General features: G+C 39.4%; 1 protein-coding gene across 1 annotated transcript; it reads right to left on the reverse strand.

Moving 5' to 3' along the window:
- Positions 1 to 4569: 4569 nt before the first annotated feature.
- oxa1l (oxidase (cytochrome c) assembly 1-like) lies at positions 4570 to 18304 on the reverse strand. Its single transcript, NM_001112931.1, is given in 10 exon segments — positions 4570 to 4817; positions 6808 to 6888; positions 7903 to 8065; positions 8283 to 8387; positions 8474 to 8638; positions 8773 to 8858; positions 10030 to 10173; positions 14843 to 15077; positions 17017 to 17133; positions 18209 to 18304. Coding segments are annotated over 10 exon segments (1278 nt in total). The 5' UTR covers positions 18284 to 18304; the 3' UTR covers positions 4570 to 4710.
- Between the last annotated feature and the right edge of the window lie 6856 nt (positions 18305 to 25160).

A 25160-nucleotide genomic window follows, 5' to 3' on the forward strand; every position in this document is an offset into this window, starting at 1 on the left:
AGAAGCTGCTCGGATGAGTAGTGAAATGTCTTCAATGATTACTTAGCAAGTCCAGTTGCTCTAGATTCAGCAGAATCCTGTACTGAATTACATTTTCTTTAAATGAACAGATTTTTTTTGTAATATCTAATTTTGAAATTCAACATGGGGCTATACATTTTTTTAGTTTCCCAGGTGCGCTCAGCAAAGTGACTTACTGCTGTGCTGTAAGTAGGAGTGGTAATCAACAGTTGGTAGCACCTCCATGTTTCTGTGTTGCTGTCACAGTTCTGGTTGGGGCTAATAGCATTAATGGTAGAGAACCTGTTCCGTGGGGAAATAGACAAAACTTCAGTGCTGCCTCCCATTCACTTTAGGATGAAGGGACATGGGGAGATTTGTTGCCCACATGAAATTAGTGACAAATCTATGGAATATACCTTCACACAGCTAAAAGTCTGGAGTGAGTTGATGTCCAACATAAAAGCCAAAACACTACTTCCTCCTTTCAGCTATCTAAACTCTTTGGTAGTCAGCGACTTGAAGGGGACCACATGGGACATAACTGTTCACTTAGTTCGCTTTTGATCCTAAGCCCACAAGGCACTGACTGGTAAGAGATTAGAGAGCTGCAAAAGGAGAAAGATGAGTTTTGGCTATTATGTTACACTCTGCTCACTCCAGCCTTTATAGATAACATTTTTGGCTAACTATAAAACATAATTTAAATTTTGCACAGCCTATCTATTTACCCAGTTTTATTTTTACACTGAAGTGTTCATTTAAAACAACAAAATGTCTTCATTTCACATATCACTTTTGTCTAACGTAAATGCTCATATGCTCCACCCACTGGTAAATATGAGAACAGCCAAGCAGAAAGAATAAACAGACCAAGTCCCCACTTGACTTGGTAAATGAAGTAGGAGAAACAATAGCTTATCTGTATTGTGCAGCTCTCTCTAACCTGTTAGTCAGTCAGCGATTAGAAGGGGGGGGGGGCACAAGGGACATAACTGTTCAGTTAGTTTGTGAGCACATAGGTAAGGACCAAAAGCAAACTAACTGAATATTTATATCCCATGTGGCCCCCCTTCTAGTTGCCAAATGACTAACATGTTAGAGAGATGCAAAGGAGGAAGTTATGTTCTGCCTATTATATTCTTTGGAGAGTAGTAGTCAGCACCAAACCTTGTGATTAGTTAGAAGTAGTGCAGGTTCCCCAATGGCCACTTTCCATCGGCATATCCTGGTACAGAAGAAAAGGAACAGCCCCTCTTGTCTTTGTAGATTAAAATGCCATTATTGCAAAATTTTCTGGGGCAAACAACAACAGCAGAAACGTTTCAGGTCACATAAGACCTTTTATCAAGCTTTTAACCTACAAAGACAAGAGGTGCTGTTCCTGTTCTTCTGTACCTGCCTATTATGTTAGACATCCCTTTACAGATCACATTCAACTATACTGAATACATTTTTAAACTGAACTATTCCTTTAACAAGACTTAATAAATGCCAAAAGCGCTGATCTGTGTAACATTCAGTGGTGAACAAGTACCACTGGACTATGGATAATATTTAATTAGTGCACACGTTTTGGATTATTATAGTAGTCTAGATGGTTACTGTGTGCACACACCTTACGTTTTGAGCACACTTTTGGTTGTTGTTTAAGGGCGAAGACAAATGTGGCGACTAATCCGTGCAGTGTAAACCGTGCATGATTAGCTGCAGTGACTTATATAATAACCTATGGTGGGGAAAGTCACTATGACCATTAAAAAGTTGCGGCTTCTTAACTAATCGCCACATGTGTCTTTGCCCTTACTTTGTAGCTGCTGCAAAGACTCATAGCAATACAGGCAGAGGCAAACTAGCCAACAGTTTTGGTCAGGGGTCAGGTCATTGGTCAGACAAATCAAACTGCAGAACTGGTCAGAAGTATAGCAGGTTACAGATAAGCAGATACCTAGAACAGACACTGTAAGATAGGTAACAGATAAGTAGATCAAACTACAGGAAATAAGGAGCCTGATCGGCCAAAATAAAAGAAAACTGGAGCTAGACTACAGACAAGTAAAAAATGTAGGAAAGGAGACTGTACAATCAACAGAAAAACAGCTTGATAAGGTTAAATTAAAGGGGATCTCTGTTTAAGAACAGTTTTTACATAATGAGAGAGAATGTAATTACAAGCATTAATTTAAAAACATCAGTGGTTTTAAAGTTATCTGTAAATAAATGGTATCTGTTGATATTTTCACGACTGGTTTCTGAGCACTGAAACAATGTTGCAGAAGTCAGACTTCTAAAGCTAAATATTCCATGGAGTGACTTAGTTGCCTGTTATAGATCTCTGCTACCGCGGCCGACTAACCGCTCCGAAATGACTTTACATTGCTTCGGCGTTCCTAAGTTGCGAAGTTTTCTCCTGCAGGCATTTCCCCCGGCAACTCCTACTGGAAGGCATTTTTGGAGCAGTTAGTCACCCACGGTAGCAGAGATCTATCATGGGCGACTAACTAGCTCTATGGCACATTAGCCTAAGTGACCCGAAGGAGAACAGACTTCCACTACACTTTCTAGACTCAGAACCAGAAGGCTTTAACAAATACTGCTTTAAACAGCTAAATTACAAATACATTTAAAATCTCTAAAAAAAAGTGTTATTAATGTATATTGGAAATCTGTTTAGAACTACCTTTAAGGCCAAAAACACTTAGCAAAGTTCCCACAGAGACCTTTTTTTTATTAGATCTATGGCTTCTTAGTCCTAAATGTCAGAATTACTGGTTAATCCCTAGTTTTTAGCCTTGAACAACTATAAGATCCATGTTACAACAGTTAATTATCACCAAAAAAAGGAATACATATGTTGTGTCATGCATTAACAATCCTAAATTCCAAATGGAATATATTACTAATTGGTTGTAGGTACATGAAGGCATCAATTCCTTTAGAATTTTGTCCTAACCTATAGCAACCAATGAGCAGGAAGCTGCTGTTTTTTTGTTTTTACTGGTCTGTTCTTGGAAAACACTCATCTTACTGCTATGGATTACTAAACCTGAGCCAGTACACAGTAACTGGTCAATTATTTCTAAAACATTTACTCACACACTGTAATTTCTTTGAAATCAAAGGGAGAACAGAAAGAAATACAAGAACTACTAACTAAAGAAAACAGAACAAGCTTGGGAATATAAAAATCAAGGGAAATGATTCAATGAATTCTTGGGATCATAAAAACAACTTGTTTTCTACAATCCTGGCCCCTTTACAGAAATCTCTTCCTTTGCAAGCTGATAGCAGCTGGTGATACTTTGTACTTTGTCCTTCAAGGATGTTTTAATAAGTAATGTTTTCAGATAATTCTCATTTATTTAATTTTCAGAACCAGATGACTATGCCTGCCTCGGCTTGTTTACCAACACTAATGTAAGACGTTGCTTGCCAAGAGTGCAGGAACGGTCTATAACTCTGTTTATAGCTTGTGATTTCATCCAAATATCTTTCAAAATCTATTTCAGCACAGATGCCAGAAACCCCCTCTCTAAGTCATGAACCCAGAATTATATAATTTAGTGCACAAACCTAATTTATAAAATCACTCCTAATTGCCTATTGTAACTACCGAAGCACATGATCTCAAATGGAATGCAACAAAATGTGTGTGAATGCACACCAAGCCCTTTCCATAGTATTTAAACTCTTTAATAATTGTCTCATTTTACAAAATAATTCACCTACAGTAAAACTGTTAAAAATATACAGTGAATAATGTACCACCTATTGTAAAATATAAGGATATTATAAGTCACTGAGGAGTCTAATGACCATATAAAAGCACATGACTGAAGACCAAGGAACTTGGAGGTGACTTTCAATATCCTCATATTTTACAACATGGTTCTATATTTATTATAATACACAGATTACAGGGAGTCATGTGACAAATGAGATCAAAAAGAACTGATAATAACGAATGACATTACCAAGCACCTTTTATAAGGATATAATTTACATAAGCGCCGTTAATATCCTGTAAATGATATCCTTATAAAAAGGTGATTGGTAATGTCATTAGTTATTATGGGTTCTTAAACTGCGCTTAGTAATGTAATTGGTTATGATTGGAGTTCCATGACCACATAAAAGCACAAGGCCTAAGGCCAATGATTCCTTGGCAACTGATATTATTCTTATATTTTACATGAGGGTACATTATTTACGTTATATATTCCACAAGAGCAATGAATATCCTGCAAAGTTTAGCCCCCGTGGCTACATAGCAGCTTATTATATAAATTATAGTAGTGTTACTGTAGCAAACACACCAGTTTTACCAGTGGAGGGCAACAGTGCATTATATTTTTATTACTTTAAAGCTCTTTCATTTTTTGGAGTTACTGTTCCTTTAAGTGGCCAAGCTGCATTTCAGGAAATATGTAGTTCAATTACTGGAACCTCAGAGAGGACTTGCATTAGACTGGTGCAAATCTTTATAATGATATTGCTAGCTTTAAGCAAACCATACTACTGGAAAATGTAAAGAAAATTAACATTGTCAGCATTACAATAAATAATAAATCCACCAAAATGTACAATTTATTCATTGAACAATGTGAATGACTTATATGGTTTTGTCTCTTAAGTCCAACATTCACTGGCAACACACAGATACATCATCCGTGTGCATGGACAATATTGAGTTTATTGGGTAACAGTGCTTCATCCAATTGTGTCCTGCCAAGGCTTTGACTTGGGTTTGCTTGGAGACACAGGGTTTGATTCTTTCTGCTGAAGAGGATTGTGGGAGAATGTCTGCCTCATTGGCCCTGTAATAAATACAATTCCTGAATAAATGTTCTTTTAAAGTTACATATCTACAGTGGCTTGCAAACGTATTCGGCCCCCTTGAACTTTTCCACATTTTGTCACATTACAGCCACAAACATGAATCAATTTTATTGGAATTCCACGTGAAAGACCAATACAAAGTGGTGTACACGTGAGAAGTTGAACGAAAATCATACATGATTCCAAACATTTTTTTACAAATAAATAACCGCAAAGTGGGGTGTGCGTAATTATTCAGCCCCCTGAGTCAATACTTTGTAGAACCCCCTTTTGCTGCAATTACAGCTGCCAGGCTTTTAGGGTCTGTCTCTACCAGCTTTGCACATCTAGAGACTAAAATCCTTGCCCATTCTTCTTTGCAAAACAGCTCCAGCTCAGTCAGATTAGATGGACAGCGTTTGTGAACAGCAGTTTTCAGATATTGCCACAGATTCTCCATTGGATTTAGATCTGGACTTTGACTGGGCCATTCTAACACATGGATATGTTTTGTTTTAAACCATTCCATTGTTGCCCTGGCTTTTTTGTTTAGGGTCGTTGTCCTGCTGGAAGGTGAACCTCCGCCCCAGTCTCAAGTCTTTTGCAGACTTCAAGAGGTTTTCTTCCAAGATTGCCCTGTATTTGGCTCCATCCATCTTCCCATCAACTCTGACCAGTTTCCCTGTCCCTGCTGAAGAGAAGCCCCCCCAGAGCATGATGCTGCCACCACCATATTTGACAGTGGGGATGGTGTGTTCATAGTGATGTGCAGTGTTAGTTTTCTGCCACACATAGCGTTTTGCATTTTGGCCAAAAAGTTCCATTTTGGTCTCATCTGACCAGAGCACCTTCTTCCACATGTTTGCTGTGTCCCCCACATGGCTTGTGGCAAACTGCAAACGGGACTTCTTATGGTTTTCTGTTAACAATGGCTTTCTTCTTGCCACTCTTCCAAAAAGGCCAACTTTGTGCAGTGCACGACTAATAGTTGTCCTATGGACAGATTCCCCCACCTGAGCTGTAGATCTCTGCAGCTTGTCCAGAGTCACCATGGGCCTCTTGGCTGCATTTCTGATCAGCGCTCTCCTTGTTCGGCCTGTGAGTTTAGGTGGACGGCCTTGTCTTGGTAGGTTTACAGTTATGCCATACTCCTTCCATTTCTGAATGATCACTTGAACAGTGCTCCGTGGGATGTTCAAGGCTTTGGAAATATTTTTGTAGCCTAAGCCTGCTTTAAATTTCTCAATAACTTTATCCCTGACCTGTCCTGGTGTGTTCTTTGGACTTCAAAGAAGACTTGGACTTGGTGTTGTTGCTCCCAATATTCTCTTAGACAACCTCTGAGGCCGTCACAGAGCAGCTGTATTTGTACTGACATTAGATTACACACAGGTGCACTCTATTTAGTCATTAGCACTCATCACACAATGTCTATGGGCAACCGACTGCACTCAGACCAAAGGGGGCTGAATAATTACGCACACCCCACTTTGCAGTTATTTATTTGTAAAAAATGTTTGGAATCATGTATGATTTTCGTTCCACTTCTCACGTGTACACCACTTTGTATTGGTCTTTCACGTGGAATTCCAATAAAATTGATTCATGTTTGTGGCTGTAATGTGACAAAAAGTGGAAAAGTTCAAGGGGGCCGAATACTTTTGCAAGCCACTGTAATATATATATATTATATATATATATATATATATATATATATATATTATATATATTATATATATATATATATATATATATTATATATATATATATATATATATATATATATATATATATATATATATATATATATATATATATATATATATATATATATATTATATATATATATATATATATATATATATATATATATATATATATTATATATTATATATATATATATATATATATATTTATTTTTTGTTTTCAATTCCGTTATCTATGTTCATAATCATGATGCCCTTTAGCTGTGTTGGAATCAACCCTTACCTTTTGCTGCCATATCCAGGTGATTCTTAATCCTGCGCTCCCTCTCCTCCAACTGTTGTGCCATCTGTGCATTCTTCCAACCTAAACCAATAAGTCATAAATTATAACATTTTTGTAAACCTTTGGATACAGGATACATTGCAGTTCTCTATGCGCACGCACAAACACATCTACATCATTAACCTTCACCAATCAAAAAGCAACACTTCAGCTGTAAAGTCTGTGCTTAAATAAGAACAAATCCATATAACTTAAGCCCCTTGTTGTGTCCTCCCTTTCCACCCCCAAAAACAAAACAACACAAGGACCCCCACAACTACTCCACCAGAGCGAGTTGACAGGATGCCATCTCTAAACATTTTTGTGCATACGTAGCTAAAAAAAACCAAAAAAAAAAAACAGATAGGCTTCAACTGTGCAAGCTTCTGACTGCCAAATAGGATAGGAAAAGGAAGCGAAGCACCTGCCCCCATCCCCACTGCTGGCCAGTTTGGCCATACCTCAGTTGAGTGCGGGGTTGGGGGTACATTCCTCCTGGCATCCTTTTCCCCAGCTTTCAGCTGCCGACCAGGACCATCAGCAGTTAAAGGCCAAATCTGCTCAGCTTCAACTTTTCAAGCAGCTTACTGCCATAAAAGATGGAAGAGGAAGCCAAGCAGCACCAAACCGCTGCAATACTCTGCATGTTATTTACACCGCCTGGCAAATGGGGGAGTAATGGGTGTTCTGTTTAGTTTGGTTCAGGAGGCATCTGCAGGGGGTCTGAGTTAGGGCTCTTATAAGTGTTTCTTGATGCATTCCTGTGCTGTGTTTTTTTTCCTTTTTATATGTTTTTATGCTATAGTGACAGCTGGCTGGTAGGTTAACTTCTAAACGCATGTTAAAAGCAACATGCAACATCTTACCTGCATGCAGAGGTTCAGTGCTGTACCATGAGTACTTTTTACTACAGTAAACAATGGGAACTTGTGTTCTTGTGCATCAAGTAACACCTGTGTGTAAGAGCCCTTATATAAACGGCTTTTGTTCTCAATTAATATTAAACATATTTTGCAGTCTAATACGGCAGCTGCTATCAAGAAACACCCTCTTTACCTTTTTTAAGATTCTTTATGAAACCCTCCTGTGGCGGCAGTGCAGACGCGTCATGCTTGATCCTTTCAGGTATTTTTAGTTTTTTACGGACAGCTGGGATTCTCAGAAAGCTCACCTGGGCTAGTGAGAAAACGTTAGATGTCACCCAGTATGTGAACACTGCCTGTTGAAAAGATGTTAGACAAAATAAAATATCAAAATATAGGTAAGTAAAAAACTAAATTTCTTAAAAGGTTAGGGGAAATGTAAAGGATCAAAAGCCTTGGTCCACTATAGCTTTTTTTAGTGTAAGAAAGGGGACATTTTTGTAAAAATAAAGAGAATTTAATTCTCATTTCAAAGATGTATTCTTACATAAAGCAGGCATAAGGAGTACTCACAGTGGGGAAGTTGATTGTAAGAGGCAAAATTATCAATGGCATCACACGGAAGACAGTCTTCATTATTTTGAGATTGGGGTTATCAACACCAGACTCTGCTCCCAGCTGAAACATAACATAAATGGATTACTTGTACGTTATGAATATATGAATAGCATTTCCAAGATATTTGCAGATTTTGGCTGAATTACCTCCAGTACTCCCCACATAGTGCAAGTCACTGTCAGGGGCAGTATATAAAAAGGATCAGCTGCAGTAAGATCTGTGAACCACCAGAGCCCCCCACTTTGCATACTGGGAACGGGAAGGTATGACATCTGCCTCAGGGCCACAAAAAACGAGATGAAAATGGGTGCCTAAAGGACACAAGTAAAAAAAAAAAAAAAAAAAGATGTATGTGTGACAGTAACAGACAAAACATTTACAGGATGTTTTTTTTATTTACATGGGGTTCATCTCGAAAACTACTGCCATCCAACTAAAATCTCACCTGAACTAGGGGCACCAAAAAGCCACGTAGTGGATTGACATCATGTTTCTTCTGATACAGAGTTAGGTCAGAGTATGCCTTTGAGACTGAGGATACATGAGAGATGGTCAGTTAGGTACCCCTTCAGAGACATTATGATATATAATAAAATAATGAAAATTGTCATGACAGGCAAAGAATTCACAGTGACAGAAATTGCTACATTTTACAATGCTCCTGTTCATAATCACAGAATTTTGTAAGGAGAGCAGTAAAGGAAACATTCATTTACTGCCACTAGCACAAATATGAGCAAGGCTGCATGCCAATGTTGGGACCTGCACTCTTAAAGAAGCCTTTGTGTCATTTCTTAAAGCAAGGAGGAGATGGATTAGACTCAATATACTAAATATTACTCAACATTAAATACAGGCACTGTCCTGATTTTTTTTTTCTGTAAAGATTTTCTTTGTCAAATGCTCACTTTTTGTTCTGCATGTGTTCTGACTAGTGATGGCTCTTTGATGTGAGTTGCTGAATAGTGTCTGCAGACAAAACATGGCTTTAACAGAAGGCAACCATCTAGACCAGAGATCCCCAACCAGTGACTTGTGAGCAACATGTTGCTCCCTTTTAGATGTTGCTCCCAGTGTCCTCAAAGCAGGTGCTTATTTTTGAATTTCTTGTTAGAAGGCAAGCTTTGATTGCATAAAAACCCAGTGTAATTGCCAAACAGAGCCTCCTATAGGCTGCCAGTCAAATAGCCAATTATAGCTCTTAATGGCATCTCCAGGAACTTTTTTCATGCTTGTGTTGCTCTCAAAAACTTTTTTCATTTGAATGTGGCTCATGCATATAAAAGGTTGAGGATCCCTGATCTAGACCTTGCCAAGTCTTTGTATTGGAAACATATCAATTACTTTCTTGTTTTACAACAAAGCTGAGGCTGGATTCTTAAACATTAGAAAATACCCTGCCATAGACAACACTGAAAATCGCCTGCTAAAACACATGTAGAGACAGTTATCAGTAAATGATCAGCATTGATCTATTTTTGTAGCCGTGACAAGTAGCTGCTACTAGTAGCTCCAAGAGTCTTCAACCTAAGGGTAAGAAACCATGGAACGATTCAGTCACAGATCTCTGCTATCATGAGCAAATAGCCGCTCTGAATTGGCTTTCAACGGTGGGATATTACCCATACGGTATATTCTATTCTACTATAACGTGCTGGAGAAAATAGTGTGTTCAGTAAACAATGACAACACATGTCCTTACATTCAAATTTGTTCCCAGACTGCTTGGCCTCATTCATACGGTTTGTCATCGAGCTGATTTGTGGCATGTGATTGTTGAGTTTGGCAGCTTCTCTCTGTCCTTTGACAATCAGAGGGAATACTAAAATACGAGCAAGTACCGTTCCTGGAGGAATAAGATAGTAAAGAAATAGCATTAAGATGAAAAGAGATTATTATATATATATATATATATATATATATATATATATATATAGCAAGTAAAGATGTCCCGCACTCACAGGTCTTAAGTGAAATAAAGGTGTTTATTCAATCCACATCTCTAGATGTGGATTGAATAAACACCTGAATAAACACCTTTATTTCACTTAAGACCTGTGAGTGCGGGACATCTTTACTTGCTATTTTTCCTAAACCCATTGGGACTGCACCCAGGCATCGCTATTCTATCTTTGACGTGAGTGCCTGTTTACAAGCAAATATATATATATATATATATATATATACAGTGCAGAGATAGGCCTAAACAGATGGTGGTTATAGGGGATTCGATCATTAGGAAAGTGGACAGGGTAATCTGTCGAGCGGATCGCTTCAACCGGACAGTTTGCTGTCTTCCTGGTGCCAGGGTTCGGCATGTGGTTGATCGGGTCGACACATTATTGGGAGGGGCTCGGCACGACCCGGCTGTCTTGGTACATATCGGTACTAACGACAAAATGAACGGTAGGTGGGGGACCTTAAAGTGTAAGTTCAGGGATCTAGGCTCTAAAATTAAGCAAAGGTCCTCCAATGTCATTTTTTCGGAAATTTTGCCGGTGCCGCGTGCTAGTTTAGGGAGACAGCGGGAGCTAAATGCGTGGCTAAAGTCTTGGTGTAGGAAGGAAGGGTTTGGGTTCCTAGAGCACTGGGCTGACTTTTCTTTGGGGTACAATCTATACAGCCCTGACGGATTGCACCTCAATGGAAGGGGGTCTACTGTGCTAGGGGAGAGAATGGTTAAGAGGCTGGAGGAGTGTTTAAACTAGACAAGGGGGGGGTTGGTAAGCTAGATTCTTATGGGAGAGCTAGTGTAGATCGGGCAGTGGGACCAGTAAAGGGTTGTGGGGGAGGAGTGAGGGGGGCATATAGTTTATCAGATAAGGAGCTTCCATTGTTACAAGGGAAACAGACTAATTTTCACCTTAACTCTAACTGTCCTTTAGCTAATGTAAGCATCAGAGGAAGAAGTAGTAATCTCCGCTGCATGCTGGCTAATGCGCGTAGCATGTCTTGAAAATTATGACTTAATTGGTATCACTGAGACCTGGTGGGATGATAAATGCGACTGGGCTGTGAATTTAAATGGGTATACGCTTTTTAGGAGGGACTAAAAAGGGTGGAGGGGTTTGTCTTTATGTAAAGTCAGATTTAAAGCCATGTAATAAAGACATTACAAATGAAAACGTTGAATCTCTTTGGGTAGAAATTTCAGTAGGGCTGAAGGTCACAAAGAAAATGATCATTGGTGTATGCTATAAACCACCCCGTATAGATGAGGGGGATGAGTCCCAGCTACTTTTGCAAATGAAGGAGGCTTCAAAATTGGGTCAAGTTGTTATTATGGGGGACTTTAATTATCCGGACATTGACTGGAGTAATGGGGTGGCTAAGTCAGAAAAAGCTAGTAGGTTTGTAAATATGCTAAATGACAACTTTTTATCTCAGGTGGTTCAAGAACCTACTCGGAATGAGTCTATTTTGGACCTGGTAATATCTAATAATACTGAACTTATCTCTAACATTTGTGTGGGTGAGCATTTGGGGAACAGTGATCACAACATGGTCTCCTTTGAGATAATGCTACAGAGACAGCTCTATAAGGGAGTAACTAAAACGCTCAATTTTAGACGTGCAGACTTTGCCAGTTTAAGGGCATCTCTGCAATGTTGCACATGGAACATCAAGCACTCCGGACGCATGAAGACTGCTAAAATCCAAAGTTTATTTCTTCATGTTTAAAACAATAAACGCCTAACGCGTTTCGTGCCCATTAAGGCACTTAATCATAGGCCTATCCTGCCTATGATTAAGTGCCTTAATGGGCACGAAACGCGTTAGGCGTTTATTGTTTTAAACATGAAGAAATAAACTTTGGATTTTAGCAGTCTTCATGCGTCCGGAGTGCTTGATGTTCCATGTGCAACTTTGGAGAATTTCCCCCTTCAGCTGCGGGTTCTGGGCCTTGAGCACCCGGACCACCATCGGCTTTTGGTGAGCTATTTGGATTCCTCAGCATTTATATTATTGAGCGATGTATATTGAGTGATTCTCTGAACCATAGTGTCAGGCTCGGGGTTTGAACACCCGGGCCTAACCCGATACTGGGTACATATATTTTTCATCTTTCATTCCTCTTCTCATTATATATTAGAGAACGAATTTTGAGTTGAATCAATTACTTATGATAAATTTGATTATTTTCTTTTCATTAAGTTTATTAACATATTACTATATACATACATATTTTACTAAAGTTTATGCCTGGGAATCCCTTTGGGGTTTGTTTTACATTCCTCTCCTCTTTTTACATCTCTGCAATGTGTCAACTGGGAAAGGCTTTTCATGGGGTTAGACACAGAAGGAAAATGGAACATCTTTAAAACATTGCTTTGCAAGTATACACAACAGTATATTCCCCTTGTAAGCAAGGAGAGGCATCGCAAAGCAAAACCTTTATGGCTGAATAAAAGTGTTAGTGTCGAGGTTGGTAATAAAAAACGTGCTTTTAAAGCATTCAAGTTAGCTGGGACAGCGGAAACTTTCATCAGGTACAAGGAAGCAAATAAAGCATGCAAAAAAGCTATCAGGCAAGCTAAAATAGAGATGGAAAGGGATATTGCAGCTAGGAGAAAAAAGAATCCAAAATTATTTTTTAATTATGTGAATAGTAAAAAAATGAAGCAAGAAGGGGTGGGAACTTTATTATCACGGGGGGGTAAGTTGGTTGATGAGAACGGGGAAAAAGCTGAAATTTTGAACTCTTATTTTTCATCTGTCTATACATCTGAGGAGCCAGATAATGAAGGCTTCCCTTTTAATATACCCAGTGCTAGTAATTTAGCTACTGACGCGTGGGTCACTCGGGAGGAAATTCAAAAGAGACTTGAACATGTAAAGGTAAACAAAGGTCCAGGACCGGATGGGATTCATCCCAGGGTATTAAATGAGCTGAGCGCTGTGATTGCCAAGCCTCTTCACATAATTTTTCAGGATTCGTTGAGGTTTGGCATGGTGCTGAGAGACTGGCGGATTGCTAATGTGGTGCCATTATTTAAAAAGGGATCTCGTTCTCAGCCTGAAAACTATAGGCCTGTTAGTCTGACATCAGTAGTAGGAAAGCTTCTGGAAGGGGTAATAAGGGATAGGATAGTTGAATACATTGCAGTTCACAATACTATTAGTTTGTGCCAGCATGGTTTTATGCGTAACAGATCTTGCCAGACTAATTTAGTTGCCTTTTATGAGGAGGTGAGCAGGAACCTTGATGCTGGAATGGCAGTTGATGTCATCTACTTAGATTTTGCTAAAGCGTTTGATACAGTACCTCACAGAAGGTTAATGATCAAATTGAGGAATATTGGCCTAGAACATAATATTTGTAATTGGATAGAAAACTGGCTGAAGGATAGAGTACTAAGAGTGGTGGTAAATGGAACATTTTCTAATTGGGCCAGTGTGGTTAGTGGAGTACCGCAGGGGTCAGTCCTTGGTCCTTTGCTTTTTAACTTGTTTATTAATGACCTGGAGGTGGGCATAGAGAGTACTGTTTCTATTTTTGCTGATGACACTAAATTGTGCAAAACTATAAGTTCCATGCAGGATGCTGCCGCTTTGCAGAGCGATTTGACAAAATTGGAAAACTGGGCAGCAAACTGGAAAATGAGGTTCAATGTTGACAAGTGCAAAGTTATGCACTTTGGTAGAAATAATATAAACGCAAACTATCTACTGAATGGTAGTGTGTTGGGGGTTTCCTTAATGGAGAAGGATCTAGGGGTTTTTGTAGATCACAAGTTGTCCAATTCCAGGCAGTGTCATTCTGTGGCTACTACAGCAAATAAAGTGCTGTCTTGTATAAAAAAGGGCATTGACTCAAGGGATGAGAACATATTTTTGCCCCTTTATAGGTCCCTGGTAAGGCCTCACCTTGAGTATGCAGTGCAGTTTTGGGCTCCAGTCCTTAAGAAGGATATTAATGAGCTGGAGAGAGTGCAGAGACGTGCAACTAAACTGGTAAAGGGGATGGAAGATTTAAGCTATGAGGTGAGACTGTCGAGGTTGGGGTTGTTTTCTCTGGAAAAGAGGTGCTTGCGAGGGGACATGATTACTCTGTACAAGTACATTAGAGGGGATTATAGGCAGTTGGGGGATGTTCTTTTTTCCCATAAAAACAATCAGCGCAACAGAGGTCAGCCCTATAGATTAGAGGAACAGAGCTTCCATTTGAAGCAGCGTAGGTGGTTTTTCACGGTGAGGGCAGTGAGGCTGTGGAATGCCCTTCCTAGTGATGTGGTAATGGCAGACTCTGTTAATGCCTTTAAGAGGGGCCTGGATGAGTTTTTGAACAAGCAGAATATCCAAGGCTATTGTGATACTAATATCTACAGTTAGTATTACTGGTTGTATATATATATAGTTTATGTATGTGAGTGTATAGATTGGTTAGTATAGGTTGTGTGCTGGGTTTACTCGGATGGGTTGAACTTGATGGACAATGGTCTTTTTTCAACCCTATGTAACTATGACATAAAAATACTTAAAGACAATAAAATTATATAATCTTCATTTCTTACCAGTTACTATTGCTCCCCACCAAGGCAAACCAACATCAACATTAAGGAACTCCAGAAAGTTCTGTATTAATCCAACAGGAGTTTGACCACCGAGGCCCAAATCTGCCAGACTCTGTTGTACCGATTCAGGGAGTATGGTTTCAGAGACTGTGGGGGCTGCCTCAACAAGAGGTGGCGGCAGAACATTGTCAAGTGTAGTAGAGGGCTGTAATTGTATCTCTGGTAGCACTGGGGTCTACATATAAAAGATAAAGATGAGTTATCAAATGAACCACGCAAGAGAAAATAAATGTAAAACTTTTGATAATGGCTTGCAAAAAAGTATTCCTAACAAAACATCCATATTAACTGGTAAAACGAATGTGACTTTGACTCAGGTAGCCTGTTTCTATGACAGTTTAGAAAAGCATATATTTGATATGACTGGCTGGCAGGATTCAGCCAATTGGATCAATGAAATGCAAATAAAGTTGGAGAGAAAAGGCATGAACTGATCTTGGGCAGGAGGTTAACAGGCACCTCAATGTTACAAGTACTGCAGCACTCCCATTCAGTAATAGTTAAACTGCCTTTATTTTGCATATAGCAGAGTAACAGGAATGTAACTTTCTCAAGCTGGCAAAGTATCATTTAAAACACCAACAGTTTCCTTTTATATCCATATGTAACACTGCCCTCTAGTGATCATTATGCAGTTATACATAAATTGCACTGGGTACCTCCAGTGATTTTTACATTTCACTAACCTTTAAAGGAGAATTAAAGCCTAGCTAAAGAAGTAAGGCAGAAATGTACCAGGCCAAGGCAACCAAAGCCCTTTAGCAGGTAGGATCTGTGCCCCCAAAGATCCCCCAGTGGCTCCCCATCTTCTTTTCTGCTAATTCCCTGCACATGCTCTGTGCTGCTGTCACTTACTGAGCTCACAATATACTGCATGAATAGAATATAAATGGAACAGTAAAAGGCTGATTAGTAATTCATTCAGATTCACATTAAATGGCAGATCTGAAACCAGGGCAACTGCATCAGAACTGAATATTTAACCCTGTAGAATCAGCTTATATGACAGACATCTCATTTTCTACTTGATAATTTGCAGCGACCCCCTAAGCTTAGCTTCCCAACAGCTGCTTTAGATTACCCTGAGCATGTGCACTGTCCCGGACAGTTCTAACAGAACCCAAGATGGGGAGCTACTGTGACAACGTTAAAGACCTATATCATTACTACAATATGCTGAAACTTTAAGCCAGTCCAGTCAGTTTATTATATAAAATATTATATTTCTAGCCATATTCGTTTTTAGGTTTCAGTTCTCTTTTAAAGGACAACTAAAGTCAATTTCACAGGGGCATGCCAATATGTTAAACACCACCCAGTAAATAAAAGTTCTGGACAGTCCACATGCGCAATAGAATAAAAATCCAAACTATGAAGTTAAACTTTTTAATTTTTTCTTTACTGAGCATGCACACTATTCAGGACTATGCAAAGGATCACTGGGACATCCACAGAGATGGTGGTACAGTGCTCAAGGGATAGTATGGTACGCATTTTCATCCTGGGATCTAGGGTAAGAAATTATATTCACTGGGGTACAGAAAAGTTGCACTGAGTCATCTATCAAGAGAAACACAGGATTTCTTGTCTCCTTTTTTGTAAACATGTTCTTAGGGTATCCAACTTCCTCGAATCCAGAGTCTGCACAGTTCTCTCCTCTCTCCAGCTCCCCCCTCCCTTAGGAATGTGAGATTTGAGCTATAATGGCTAGAGCTATACAGCAGGAAGCTATGAAGACCAAGCTAATATGGCAGCTGCAATCTTAAGCAAACAAAAAAAGCAATATAGTGTTCTAGGCGGCACTAATGTGGCAAATCTATCAGCAGTAAAATGCCAAAATGCCTTTTTCTTCTCCTTTAAGTCTGCTCCATCTATAATCATAAGCTAATGTCACAGGTGGAGTTTTCTCCACCAGGTGGAATAAAACACCAATTTACTGCAAACAGCTCTGTGTTGTATTAAGTGCTGACTGGAATGGCATCTGTCTGCAAGTGTGCACATGGGGTGGATTTTTGGCTCATATGCAGGCTTGAGCTGACTTGTTAAAGTATTAACCATTTTTTTTTACTTACACACTTGAACCATGCCCTACAATAAGAACAAATCAGAATTACCTGGTTGGCGACTTCAGTCACTGTGCTTTGGTATCGGGCACTTGTTACTACAAACAGTTGTTTTATTCCAGGTGAGCGAATCCTGAGCAAACACTGTGATGCTGGACACTTGTGATACTATGAAGAAGCAACAACAGAAGATATTTCAATTAAAATGTGCTTTGTAAGTTTACTATAGCAATCTAAATATCCATAAACACGTCCCTGAAAAAAGACATAGAACCTGCATTACTTCCAGTGAAGTTTAGCCCCATTCCACTGGCCCCAAAGCCCTTCCCTGCCATTTTAATGTCACTGGCAGTGTTGTTGACAGCTGCCATCTAGGCCTGCTTCACTTCTGGCAGCAGCTTGCACACACCAGAAGCAGAGTGAAGATATTATGGGGCTTTGTTATGTGTCCCACATCCCCCATGAAACACCTAAGATCAGACAGAAGAGCGCAAGCATCAGCCTGGTATTTGGAAAGGCATGGCTTTATTACAAAAAAACAGTCATCACGTTAAATAGCCCTTATACACATTGTAAATAGAAAAAAAGTGAAATGCTCTTTAATATTACCCACATTGCACAAAATTCTCGTCTACGGTCATAGTTGTTGGTAAACAGCCTCACGCATAGCTGAAGCCATTATGTTTTGAAGGACATGTAGTTAAATGCCACTAAAATGAAAGGACACCTGAATACTGTATGTGGATATGGTTTTTAATTTCATGTACATTATGAACCCAAATAATCCCATGTAATTTGGGCTTTGACCAGACAGTATGTGCTCTTACAACAAGAAATTGTCCATAAAGAAATCAGGGCCAATGTTAGCCAAGGCTAGATAGAAAGATAAGTAAATGACACTTGGCATGGTAGAAAGCATAAATGTCAATATCCAATGGGCAGAACTAAACACTAAGAGATGGGAAACATAGAGAAAGGCTTCATCTTGTTGCTAGGAAGCTGTACGTGGGACTCCATGCCCCTGAGCTGCCCCAGCCTGCAATCACCATGCACACCAGGCACTCATGCTTCACGAATACCCTTTAGTAGGGTCAGGAAGAACTATCCTTACAAGCTAGACTGGCAGGTACATGGGCTACCACAGAGGTCACTCATAGAGCTCACTGAAACATCGAAACCACAAAACGCCCGGGTAACTCCCAGAATAGCAGTTCTGTGGCTGCCTGTCTTAATTCGCTCTTACCCGTCTCTGTGGAAGTAAACGAGCTCCGCGCCTGAGTAGAGACCGGCATGCCACTTCCACACTGAGCGCAGCCATTTTTGACAGTGACGTAAAGAGACACGGAAAGGACGAATGGATTCCGCGCCTGCGCAAACGGATGTTTCCGAACGTGCTCTGCGCAGACTCAGTGGGAGAAAGGAAGTAATAAAGATAATCCTGTAACGCTGCTTAGTGGGAGCGGATCTCAGTAGTGGGCGGCGAGGCAGACTTCTATAATGTAATCTTCTTATCTTTAGGTCTTACAAGCGAAGTTCATCAATTTCTCTGCAATGTGTTATTCAAGTACTTATTCTAGGCAGGGTTCAACCTTTTTTTTTTCATTCGCCTGTAGTGGTGCTTTTTTATGCTGCAGCTTCTGAAATGGCTGCATGGCCATCAGGGTTACAGCTTTCACTTTATATGCTTTTAGGACCTATCTTTACTTTTACCAGTTACCCTGTATAAATGACTCTATACCTTGCACTTTATCTGTAATTATGTTGCTTTGAGAAAAACAGTATACTGCTCTTCCACTTACTGTTCTCCACAGTTTATTCTTAGCTCCCCCCATTTTCTAAATGCTGCTCCCCTACAGTTTTAGGGGTACAACACCCAAACTCCCCACACTTCTTCGCCCTATAGCGGAGCAGGTTGCTTGTGCTTTTCTAAGCGATCCTGCCCCCCCCCCTTTTTGTGGCGCCCCTCTGAACACCCCAAACTTGAATGACATAATCATGGGGTCACCCCGAATGAAACAGCAACATTTGTTGGATTACCCCAAAGTGCGAGGGGCCAACAACAGCCAATCAGATTTCATCTATAGCCTTTCATCGGTTTAAATTTAAACTGCTGCCATTCTTTAAATATTAATACTAAGGTCCCCAAACTTTGCAGAGTTACCAGGTAACTGTGGTTGAAGGTTAGAAAAAGTGGGTGGAGTCACCAACAGCCAATCAGATTTTACCTATTGACTTTCAGTGGGGAAATTCATCCTGCTGCCATTCTCACAGTATTAACCCCAAGGTCCCCAAACTCTTCTCAGTTGGTCACTAGGGGACTGCATTTTTAGGTTTGAAAAAGTGGGTGGAGCCACCAACAGCCAATCAGATTTCATCTATTTAACTTTTGGTTTAAATTTAAAATGCTGCCATTCTTATACTATTTACATCAGGGTCCCCATACTTTGCAGACTTAATCACTGGGTGACGATAATTCAAGGCTTGAAAAAAGTGGGTGGGGCCACAGACAGGCAATCATCGATTTTAATGGGGAAATTTAAAGTGCTGCCATCCTCACAAATTCAATGCCAGTGTCCCCAAACTTTTCACAGTTGGCCAGTGGGGGACTAAGGTTAAAGGTTAACAAAAGTTGGTAGAGCGATCAACAGCCAATCAGATTTCACCAATTTAATTTCATTGGTTTATATTTAAACTGCTGGGCGGAGCCACCATCTGCCAATCACATTTATTTAATTGATTTCAGTGGGGAAATTTTAACTGCTGCCATTCTCACACTTTTAATGCTAGTGTCCCCAAACTTTTCACATTTTGTCACTGGGGGACAAAGTGGGTGGAGCCACCAAGTGCCAATCAGTTTCATTGGTTTAGATTTAAACTAATGCCAGTTGTTAAACTTTGCAAAGTTAGTCACTGGGTATTTGCAGTTCAGTTAGAAAAAGTGGGTGGAGCCACCTTCAGCCAATTACATTTCACCTATTTACTTGTTGTCAGTCCCACAATTTTTACACCTGAGTCCCCAAACTTTGCAGAGCTGGTCACTGGGGGACTGCAGTGTGGGTGGGAAGTTGAATTGCTGGTATTACTAGACCTTCTGTCCCTGTGCATTCTCTTCAGTGCAAGCTCTGTAATTTTCTGGTTAGTAGTGATGTGCGAGTCAAAAATGTTGTATGTAAAGTGCAATTTTGGATGCATTTTTTTCCTGATAATGCACCATATCCCCCAATAATTCCAATGTTATTGCAGCCATTTTGGGAGTTTTGCCAACCTCAGTTGCACCCAGTGCTTTAAAATGAATGCAACTGTGCATGCGTCTGGTTGCAAATTGGATAAAAGTTGTGGGTACGTTTTTTAGAGTTGGGATTGCAGACATTCCAGCACTCACTGTAAAAATTACATGTGCATGTGATTATTTGGCCGCAAGTCTGCTGCCCCTATTGACACAGCTGCTTTGAGAATCTTAGCTTTCAGGGTAGTGGTAGCTTTAACAGCGTTAATAGGCGCACTTGCATATGGTTGGAAGCAACAGGGCTGATGCAATTGAGTTTGGAGCAAATATATGAAAGTGCAACGATCGTGTTTGTACACAAGTACCTTTGATGAATAGCATCAGTATTTGTAAGAACTGTATCCATTTGAGCACAACTGCATTTGTGGCTGCGTTTCTAAATGAGTCCTCAAAAAATTAAACATATCAAGTGACCGCTAGAGAGCAGCAAAATATTAGAAAAACAGACTCTATCACAGAGCTTCAATGATCCACCTATTGGACAATGAACAAACTACAAGACAAACTGCAAGTTTTCAAATGGTAATTTGTTGTTTCTTTTCTGTCCTTTACAACAAAGTTCTATGCCACATTTCAGATAATTAATGCCAGTGCCTGCTTTTAAGCACATGGACAAAACACATTCATACTGTTTAAATAGTTTGTAAACCAGAGTTGGTTGTCTTTATAAAAATCTTATTTCAAATAAAAGACTAAGGGGCAAGACTGAAGAGTAATTATTTATTAACATGCTGCTTATACATTCATATACAAAATACATTTTTATGAGCACTGCTCTAGCAAGTATAGTAAATAAATGTGTGAAAAGTGCATAGATGAATCTGACATGGACACAATGCTAGTATGGCCAAATAAAATGATTATCCTGTGAGGCAACTGTCTGCACCACATATGCAAGTGAGGATGACCTGCACATTTAGAGGTAAGGATAATGGGCCAGTGAAGGGCTGAAATGTTGTTTGGCATGCTCTGGGCCCTCTGTGACTATAAAGTCTTTTAATTTATACAACTGTTTGGATATCTTTGATCTGTTTGGATATCTTTGATCCAAAACAATATTTTCTATTCAGGACCTCTTTTATAGCCAACCCTGATGTAACTGGAACATAGGCAAGAATATCAGTATAGTTGATAAGAGAAGACCACCCTTGCTGATCTTCAGAAAAGGGGCCATTACCAGGTCTGTATTTGCCATATTGGCCCCGGGTGCCTAAATGGTAAATAAAAAAGCAAACAGAAAAAAAAATCCTCCCAGCCAGCTGCCGGACACTTGCAGCTAAATCCAACAGTAAAGCTGAGGTGGAATACCTTATTTTTCTTCAATGAAGAAGCAGGACCATCATAGTTTTTAGCCATAATGCAGCATTTCCCCAGTAATTCCAGTGTTATTGCAAAAGTACCAGTTGCACCTAACATAGTTATGCCCATTACTTAAAAAATGCAATATGTGCCTGCCTCTTTGGATAAAAGTTGCAGCTACTTTGGGATTATGCCACTTCCAGCACTCGCTGTACAAATTAAATATGCATGTGATTCTTTTTTCACATCAGTTGTGCTTATTAATGCAGTCTGCTGTGCGAACCCTGGAATTACCACAAGTTTAGGGTACCGATAGCTCCAGGGTTCCACAGTGTTAATAGGTGCACAATGAATAAATACTGTTAACATTCGCAAGAGCCATTTTAGGGCTACTGCACTTGTGGCTGCATTCATAAATAAGAAATTAAACAAATCGAGTGACACTAGAGGGCAGCAGAGTCTAAGAAATAACAGACTCTATCAAAGCGCTTCAACAGTGCCACTTGATGGACAACATACAAATGACAAGATAAATAATTGACTGCTTAGACTGATTGGACAAAACATTTAAAATGTTTTTTTAAATCAGTGTAGGTTCTCTTCAGAGACATCTTGTCTTAAATAAAAGACTAAAGCGCAATTACTGCTTATACATTCATGTAAAAAATTCATTACTGACAAACACTGAAAGCAGAGTTGTCAACTCCTAGGAAAATAGGGAGAGTTGACAGCTCCATGAAAGAACATTGGTAGCCAGGCTGCTCTAGCAATGGTAAATAAGTACTAAATAAATATATAAATAATAAGTAAATAGCTGAAACACAGGCCAGTGAAAGCCTGAAATATTGATTGGTGTGCTGTATGCCCACTGTGACAATAACGTCTTTTTAATTGATGTTTTCTGTCCAGGACAGAACTAGAACATAAGCCAAATATTAATATAGTTGATGAGGGAAGAGCACCCTTAAAAGGGATGTCACCATATATATATCTTAATAATATAGGCACTTGAGAGCCTGCGCCTAGTGTGGCAACTTTAGGGATTGAATATTTGCAGCTAAATCCGATAGTGGAGATGAAGGGAAGTACCTGGCTCCTCTGCAGTCAGCACATGTGCAGTACAGAAGGACCACCGACGCATGTGCTGATGGAAGGGGTGATGGAAGGGGGGTGCTGAGGTAGCTCTGTACCTAATTACAGCCATGGATATCACACATACCAGATATCAAATAAGTTTCTTGACGGAGACCTCTCATAGTGCCTATTTGTCCCAATGGCTGTTCAAGTACTCTACTATATTATTTGGGAGTTTGATCTGTTCAATTAATTTGCACTTATTAAATTCAAATGCAGAACTGAATTTTGTCATACTTGGCAAATAAAATATTGCTCATTAGGACAAAATGAATCACAATTTCTTACTTAATTAAAAGGATGTATCATGATAAGTCCTTGAATTGCTGCATCTCAACACATTTGCAGGCAATTTAACAAACCCAGCATCTGATTGGATACAGTCCAGACACTTGCCCCTTGTATGCAAAAACCACTGCAAACAGCTTTTTACCTTACTCCTCAGGCAATCTGTGGATTCTGGCAAATGCCAGAGGGTCTCCTGTAAGATGCCCTATGTAAGATGTTACTATTTGGTGGGCTGTTGTGTACTTGAAATACAAGGCCTTATTTTGAATCCCAGCCTGGACCTGTTTGTACTAAAAGATCCCTAAGAGGATAGCTCAACTTCATATTTAGTGTGGTGTAGACAGTAGAATTTTGTCAATTTGAAATACGTATTTAATAGCCATAAAACATATAAAACGGAAGCCTCATAGTCAGTCTGCTTTTTGGCTGCTTGAGAATGTCCTCAGTGTCCCCAACCACCAAATAGCATTTTCCATAATAGCCATAAAAAGCAGAAAGGAAGGCTAATACACACCATACAAAATAGAAAAATGGAGACCAACTGAAAAGGTGCTTGAAAATAGAACAACTATAACTTATAAAAAGTTATTTAATTGTCAGGTTTCACCTTGTGAACTAACAAACAATAAATGAGGTGTGCAAATATTCCAGCAAGGCATTTGGCAGTGCAAGAGGGTATACCTTGCCTGTAATTTCCCTATGACAGTAATGTACAAAACTAAATGTCAGACTGGAGTAAAAATGATGCACAACTTACTATGCTCGTAGTGTACACAGATTGTAGCTTTATAACACAACTAAAATGGCAGAATACGGAACAGTGCACATGGAAGAAATGAACGCCTTCTCAGTAATGTTTACGTCTCTTAGCTGGCTGCCACTAAAAATATTCATCGGCACTGACTACATGCTTTCCTCTCTGTTGACAACATAGTGACTGTTATTGTTTATAGCTAAGGCATGTTTGACACATAAGGGCTATTACAATATTACCACCAGGATACCAGAAAACTAGAACTGCTTCTAACTATTTGTAGTATCAAATGGTCAGTCCCTATTTCTGTATGGGAACAAAGAGGCTAACTAGATGGAAGAATATATTATAGTATGTAAAGAGCAGAGACTAGAAGAATAAAGAGGTTGAGTGAGGGGAGGAGGAAAAATAGTTGGAGAGTTTTTGCTGGGCCCTGACACTGACTTTATCTGCCACATATGAGCTATTACATTATTAATGTCAAAGGTACCACCTAGGCTGGTTTCCAAACGATGTGTATGCATTTGCCATCTCACCAATGATTCACATTGTTGTTGGTAGGAAGGCATTTCAGGGAAATTAGTAGCCCTTGGTAGCGAAGATTTATCATGGGCGACTAATCTTCCCATGTGCCACCAGCCTTAATGAAAATCTATGATTATCTGATTGATAAGATAGGCAAACACAAGTTACAGCTACAGCGAAAGAGGTAAACAATGTTAAAATTTTTTAGAATTGCTGGAAACATTTTAAATATTTTAACAGGTTCAGAGTTTAGAACCCCTTATAGCTACATATGGTTGCTTTGACATGGCAGCACCTTCCTTAGTGTATATACTAAATGGTATCTAAACGGTAACAATCCAAAAAAGAAACAATTGTTCTTAAAACCTCTAGTCTAACCATGCAAATAAAAACTCTGCAAATCAAGAAGTGACCGTGTCATCAGATAATTCCCTGAAAAATCATCCACAAGCCCATACAAATTGATATAGATTGGGAACAATTTTCTGGGAATCTACCATCTGATTAATATGTCCCTAAGTAAAATGATATACACACTAATGTGTCTCTTTTACCCTGTAACATTCAGATGGTAACTTGTGCTGGCAATCTGTGGATTCTGACAAATGCTAGAGGGGCTGCTGTTAGATTCCATAGACAGTCACTATTAGTGGGCTGCTGGGGGCTGTTTGGGCCTCTGTGTACTTGAAATGCCAGGGTCTATTTTGAATCCCAGGCCAGATATTGTGTATGGGCATATTTAATGTATGCTCTCAACATATCTTCTCCATGTTCGACAGATAATTTATGTTTTTAATGATGTCCAAAAGATTGATATTTTAGTTTATGTTCATTTCTCACTCACATACCCAATGGATTTTTAAGGCTGAAAAGTACCTAGCAAAATAAGCATTTTAGCAGAATAAATAG

Source organism: Xenopus tropicalis, chromosome 1, assembly GCF_000004195.4.
Source record: "Xenopus tropicalis strain Nigerian chromosome 1, UCB_Xtro_10.0, whole genome shotgun sequence".
NCBI classification, from domain to species: Eukaryota; Metazoa; Chordata; class Amphibia; order Anura; family Pipidae; genus Xenopus; species Xenopus tropicalis.